The sequence below is a fragment of the Austrofundulus limnaeus genome, unplaced genomic scaffold (genome assembly GCF_001266775.1).
Source record: "Austrofundulus limnaeus strain Quisiro unplaced genomic scaffold, Austrofundulus_limnaeus-1.0 Scaffold91, whole genome shotgun sequence".
In the NCBI taxonomy this organism is placed as follows: Eukaryota; Metazoa; Chordata; class Actinopteri; order Cyprinodontiformes; family Rivulidae; genus Austrofundulus; species Austrofundulus limnaeus.
In genome coordinates, this window is record NW_013952493.1 from 1,527,532 (window position 1) to 1,534,664 (window position 7,133).

At 38.7% G+C, this 7,133-nt stretch overlaps 1 protein-coding gene across 8 annotated transcripts in view; it reads right to left on the bottom strand.

Moving 5' to 3' along the window:
* spag9a (sperm associated antigen 9a) overlaps positions 1–4,267 on the bottom strand; it is a 35,461-nt gene extending 31,194 nt beyond the window's left edge. For 7 of the 8 annotated variants that reach the window (XM_014012485.1, XM_014012479.1, XM_014012483.1 and 4 more), the window contains exon 1: positions 3,796–4,266. In XM_014012485.1, the coding sequence (XP_013867939.1) occupies positions 3,796–4,095 (300 nt within the window). In that variant the 5' untranslated portion in view covers positions 4,096–4,266. Of the gene's footprint in view, positions 1–3,795 lie in introns of all 8 variants that reach the window. The other variant, XM_014012484.1, reaches the window with a different exon arrangement.
* Between the last annotated feature and the right edge of the window lie 2,866 nt (positions 4,268–7,133).

Consider the following 7,133-nt stretch of genomic DNA (forward strand, 5'->3'; position numbering starts at 1 on the left):
AGATAGATAGATAGATAGATAGATAGATAGATAGATAGATAGATAGATAGATAGATAGATAGATATTGCAATAGACAAAAGTTGAATGTTGATAATTTCACTGAACTCTGATGCAGAACCACGCAGCATTCTGGGAGATGTAGGCAGAGGAAAGGCTTTAGCTGCTTGACCTCTCACGGCCAACAGGCCCAGCCAAGCAAGGCTGGTGGCATCAACTAACTCACTCACTTTTTGGTAAATTAGCAACAATCTGTTGAGTAATATGTGTAGCAGCAGTTTCATGATTTGCCACCGTGCCTCATAACTGCTTCAATAAAAGAGAATGAGAGCAACAGCTCGAGAAGAAATTGTGGATAAAAGAGGAAAGGTCATGTCACCAGTTTGGAAGGATTAATCAGCCATTTCTCTCCTGGTCCTTATTTCAAATTGATAAAAAATAAATAAATAAAAACCTAATCAATAATTATCAATATCAACTGATATAAAATGTTTATATTGTGATATATGTTTAAGCCATATCACCCAGCCCTAGTTTTTACCAACTAGAATCTGATGCTGTTTAAGGTAGAAGGAATTATTATTAATATCCAGGTCATTTATTAACTACTTATGTGACTAATTAAACAGTTATTACTTAAACTGGCTGTGACGATATGATTTTCTGCAAGGTTTTCTTTATGTGATGACAGATTTGAAAATAACGGTCAGAAATGTCACTTCCTTCCAGTTTCTTTCCCTGAACAGGAAAACATTTGTGTTTGTGTGCGCCTACGTTCACATCCTGTCCAGCTGGGCAAGCCAAAGCCCTGATGTGGCTCCCCTTCTTCCTGTGGGCACACAACTCTTAGTGTGCTCTGATGTGAAAGCATTTATAAAGCCTTGGACTGTAGGACTGCAAAGTAAATTTCAATTAAAACTCAATGATCTTGGAAAAATGAGTACGTASAGGGTTGTTTACTATATCTGAAGTGGATATTTGTGTAAAAAACTATAAATCATAAAGATACTTCACTATATACTAATTAATTGCAGTTTCCCTTTTTGTCTGCCTCATCAAATTCATTTGTAGAAGACAGAAAATTAGGTTTGAATATAATAATCTGCAGCCTGTTTTATGTCCTCACTAAGCTCCACAGATTTGTTATTAACACTAACTGGATTGTTTAGATAATGTTTATTAATCCCACACATTTAACTTCACTGATAGTGAGAAATYCTGTAAATATAACAAGTTATTCCACATAAAAAAAACTGGACAATTTGTGTCAACTGGTGTATTTGGATCAGCCTGTTGACACCTGATCCCAAGATAATATGACAGAAGAACAAAATGCAAAATAAGAAGAAGCTAAAGTTTCTTGGTCCTACTCAGGAATGTGAACAAGGAAGCCTTCCCTGCTCAATCCAGTGAACAACAGTTTCATCATTTTAAGTGTAAATGTCTATTTATTACTGTAACTATCCATGCAGTATTGTAAGAATAATATGCACGAGAACCACTGTGTTGGCCGTTCGGCTGTCTGACTGTGCCGCAAACTGGGCCGCTCTCCCWGCTGTGGCAACGCCGTGGGCCAAAGAAGCAAGCTGTGACAGACGGTCCAAATCACATCGCTTCGACTTTTCTGCAAAACAGTGGCTGAGTTCAGAAATATCACACAAACACCACCACAACCTGGGAATCCTTTGCACAAACAACTTTTACTACAAGTTTCAACTCAGTGTGGACTGGAGTACAAAAAGCATGACAAAAAGAAAGTTTTTGTTTCTGAGTGCACACATTTAGCCACTATTTATTATACTGAAAAAGATATCCAAAGTCTGAAAAAAATGACTGTCGATTTGTATCTTTGAGAGCTCATCTGGGACTGACAAAATAATGTAACTTTAGAGAGTGCAACTCAGAAGATGAGTGTGTTTCCACDAGTTTTAAACAAAGATTTTAAATAGAAGTATTACAGGAAATGCAGCAGTTTACTTTGTATGCTTAATAGCTTTAATACTTATTTAACACAGAATCAAAGTCTGCAAACCAGTTATAAACAGTTATTCTGGCTAAATGACGAGATTAGCAATAACATGCCAGTGCTTGTGAATCATTTTCAGATGTTCAAGTATTTCATAGGTTTTTGCTGGAAGACTTTTGCTTTTGAGACCTATTACAGATCAATAAACAGTGAACTCCAGACTTAATCTAGGCTTTGTATACATTTTTCTTTACATGCGTCTATGAAATGTAGTCGGGGAAGCCAGGCTTTGACCAGCAACTCTTCAGCTTTTCTTTTTTTAATAGTAACTTGAAGTTCATGATAGTTATAAACATGCAGACCTACACATGCAGGTACTGATGATGAGTTTTGGGGGCTGATTCCAATTTTCAATAATTGTGCAGCTCTGACTTGCCAATACTAGTTTATTTTAATAAATTATAACTAATGCAAAGTATTCATCCATCTGTTTTCCTTACCCAATTTCCAGTGCAAAACTGCAAACCTGGTGCCCATTTCCTTAAGTCATTGTGCAAAATGCAAGGTACACCCTGGACAGGTGTAGTACTGACCACTTAAATTGGTCAATATAGCAAAATGTCTTTATTATTATTATTATTATTATTATTATTATTATTATTATTATTATTATTATTATTATTATTGTACTTTTATAAACATGGGAATCAGACTCAAGTATTCCATCATCAGTCTTTCATGATCTATTTATTGATTTAAATTAAGGTCTGACATCCTTGGCTTTTTGTGCCTTTCAGCTCTTTTAAATACCCCATCCTAAAAAAAAACTCACCCTCTCATGTATTTATACACACATGTGTACAGTAGAGCAGTGTTTCCCAAAGTTGGGGTCGGGACCCAAAGTGGGGTCCCGAAACATCAAAGGTGGGGTCCTGAAAAGATTTTCTGAATTAATTACATTTTTGCCTTAGTTGTTACAAATGAGTGAGGTTAGTGTATTTAAAATGGATAAATGTAGTATAAAAAATGCTGTTACTATGCCCATGTTTTGTTGACCTGATACAAATGTTTATCATCCAAAAATAGCTGGGGGCACAGGTCTCTGCTACTGTTATTTTGTGGGTCAAAAGCTGAAAAGTTTTGGAACTAGTGCACTTTGGTTCCCAAAGTTGGGCTTGGGACCCAATTATGGGTCATGAAGCACCTTGGATAATCTCCAGAAATCAATTTAAAGGGTAATAAAATAATTGTTGATGTAATATTTTCCTTATAACTATTACAAAAACACAAAATAAGTATAATTAAGTATTTATATGTGTGTACAAACTGTTTATACTGTTAAAAAGCCTGTGTTTTTAGGGTTATTAACGAAGTTCATGTACTCAGWCCAAGTTTTTGCMATGGATATTTTGTGGGTCAGAAGATAAAAAGTTTGGGAACCACTGCAGTAGAGGACCAAAATGCTGAGTCACTTCACCTGCTGCCTGTTTATTCAGGCTCTCAAGGGACTCGGACGTGACTTCACCATCTGATGCAATAAAGGCAAAGCTGATTCTGGTTCGTGGGTTCTGTCGCTTTCTTAATATATTCAGTGGTATCAGACCTAACACAAAGCACAGGAGCATGGTCATTTCAGTATGCTATAAGTCATCTCTGCCTTGTTTACATCCTGACAGTGCCGCCAGGCCACGTGCACAGGTGTAATAACCGCTCAGGGATGCTGGGAGGAGCAGGAGGAGTAAGCACCTGAGGCGGCTCCCGTGTGTGACCCCCCCAACAGAAGGATGCAGCCTGATGTTTTGTTTGTTTTTTGTGCCCTGCTCCAGCTCACCTCCTCCGCGTGCTTCCTCAGCGCCTTTTCCCGCTCGTACTGGGTGATGAGCTGCTCGTTGTCCTCCTTCAGCAGCTCCAGCTCCACTTCGTGCTCCTGGTTCTCCGCGAACACGGAGTCCAGGTTCTCCAGCACGGCCACGACCAGCGGCATCAGCTCCTTCACCACGTCCTCGTCGTATTTGCCGATGAGTCTCTCGAACTCGCGGTAGATGGAGTTGGCCAGGCCCGACACCCGCTCCGACATCATCGCTGATGTCCCCGGGTCGTCCTGGTACACAACTCCGTCTTCCAGCTCCATTTTTCCCCCCTCTCCTTTTCAGCAAACAGAGCCGGTGTGTGCGGGTTGTGTTTCTCCCCGTAACCCCGCCACTGTGAACACCTATATGTTGCCCAATTCAAGCAGCATTTCTTTAAACAAACGGACCCCTGAGAAACCGCTCACCGACGTATGATCACAATGCAAGACAAGCTACGTGGATTTCTTCCTATTTATTCCCGTTTCCGTGCTGCGTTCAAACGCTCTTACAAAGCTCGTATTTCTTCATTTTATTATTAGACCGACTTGTTTAGTTCTCAAATGCAAATAAACTTCACCCCACAAGAAAAGTTGTATGATTTGTACAAACAGACAACTAATAAATGGTATTCTCGTGAAGTATATATTAACAAGCAATTTAAAAATTTGATCACGCTTATACAATACTCAACAAGGGTCTTCTTTTTTTCAGTTTCGTAGTTTGAAATGCTAAACTACTGCATGTCAAAGGTCTACATTTTGCGACTTGAAAGGCAGGTAACAGATAACCACTCCGAGCCTTTGATTTTAAGATCTATGTTCTCAGTTACAACATGTTCGACRATCCGTGAATCCACCAACAAACAGCTGAGTCGTAGACCAGGTCACGTAATGACGTCACATCACGCTACAAATGAAGACCATTTGCAGTGACGCGTTATTGTAGTCCTATTGTGTGACAGAACCATCAGGATGATTTGTTTCTTTAGTCAGATAAAGACTGGAGATAAGGAGCCTTTTAAGAGACGCTCTTGCCCTTTTAAAACGTATCAATTTAATTATTGTTTTGCTTTTATTTTTCTCTTTTCTCTCATTCACGTTGATATTTTATTTTATTGCTTGAATACTACAAGTGTGATTCTGAACAAACAATCCCTAAGTAGAAGCTTTAGTAAAGAAGATGAKAGATGTCAGGCTGGCAGCAAGTGAAATGGGTTATTTAATATAATATATAAATTGTGTTAAACATCATGTGGACTGGCTGAAGARCACAGATGTGTTTTCTTGTTTCCACAGAGATTCCACAGCTGGCGATTCTCACCAAAGCCGATGAGGCCTGTCCTGAGGCTGCCAAAAAYGTCGACAACATTTACAAAAGCATCCACCTGAAGGAACAGGTAAATATTTGTTCATTTAACTTGTAAAAATGTTCATGGTCTRAAACTCCTTGCAGAAACAATAGTTTTACAAATGTCAAATATCGTTATTTTTAGGTTGACAGATTCCACCAGCTGCTGGGTATTCCATTAAACTGCATTTTCCTTGTGAAGAACTGGGTCTCAGAATCAGAAACCAATGAGAAGGTGGATGCTCACATCATGTGCACTCAGGCAGATTGGAGGAGACTTTCTCAACAACCTACAGAGCTGTCTTCTCACTGGATAAACGTTCATGATCAAATGATGAATGATTACACATTTTCTGAGGAAAAAGATGGATGTTACTTTTGTTAATCATTTGTTGTATTTTCCCATCTCATAAAAAACAGATTTGGTTTACTAATTTTAATTAGCAATGATTAGACTTTTTTATTAAAACAAAGTTTAATTACGCATCAAGCTTTACCATATTGACTCATCATCAAGCAACAATTAAATAATGAAGTTTTCACCTGTGATTGATTGTTTTGTTATTTAAATCATTTATTAGGAATGATGATCATAGTAAATCCAACTTCTTTATAAATGACCATGAAAAAAAACTAAACACATGTAAATAATATCTACAATGGAGTTTGGAAGAGTGGGTCAGAAACTTGCGCTGTAAACCAGTCTTTTTACGCAAGAGATGGTGAGAAAGCAAACTATTTAGGTAATTTAGTTAACAACAAATTTTATTTTGAGGGGAAAACGGCACCTCGTCTGGCTGCATTTTCTCCAAAGTGACTTGTCATCTCTCAGCGCAGCAACAAATTCCAGCTGCTTTTGGACAGCAACAATAATAACAAACTCTGCGCAATTATTTGTCAACCCTGACAGGAAAAGTTATCTGCTCTGGGTCAAATATAGGTGAGCACTTGGCCCAGATCTGTAAAGGACTATGGGCTCTTTTTTTTTTTCATTTGTTTATTTATTTTTCCTTTTCTCCACAACCCGTAAGTGTGGATCTGGAGAACRGATGGTTGCACACAGGTTTGGGCCAGATGTGGCACAAAATACAAAATACTTTTTTTAGGCTGCTTTGTTCGACCCAGATGGGATCAGAGGCATCATGATCACAGTCAACCCAGAGCTGGCGCATTTGCGTAAATCCTCCGACTGTTCTCCATGGGTTGTGCGCAACGCGCCTCTTTTAAATACTTTATTAATTTATTATCAAGAGTTTGTTCTCTTTTTTTACATCATTATAGTTATGAAGTGCATTGCCTTCTGGAGAAAACTACACCAACATAAGCATCAAGTATAAACTCCAGCTTGCAAACGTGTGGTGAATCTTTTGAATCTTGGTGAGTTTTGAATCTTACCAAAGGCACCAAAATGGCTAGGGCTGCCCCTGCTTATAATGTAAACTTACATTACTCATGATATAGTGATATATTCTTTTTTTAATGTGTTTATTATGTGCATGTGCTTTTATTATGCAAGAAATGACCGAGCAGCTCTATGTGCTCTGTAGGTTGTTGATAAAGGCCTCCACACACTCCCTTCGAAGCCAAACAGTTGACGTGTGGTTGTTCCGCATTCGTTTTTGCTCACACCTTACAAAATGCCAAGCTTTGGAAACTCCTCCTGCTGCAATGCTCATCACTGCTGCACGGGGGTTCTTCCCGATGGGGAAGATGGGGAAACTCAGAGAAAAAAAAAACCTCCAATCTGCTAACTGAGTGATGCTATTTTTGGCAGTTTGGATGGCACATGCAGAGGCCTTAAGTCTTCTGTCCAAGTTCACACAAAATGTGAGCATCAGCCCAGGCCAGTTATTTTTATAGTTTGTTTCACGTTCACTTGATCAGGTTTCACTTTTACTCTAATCACGATTTCAAGGAAGTCCATGTTGTGGCAGTCTCACATGAAATAACTTTCAGCTCAGGTTCATGCAAA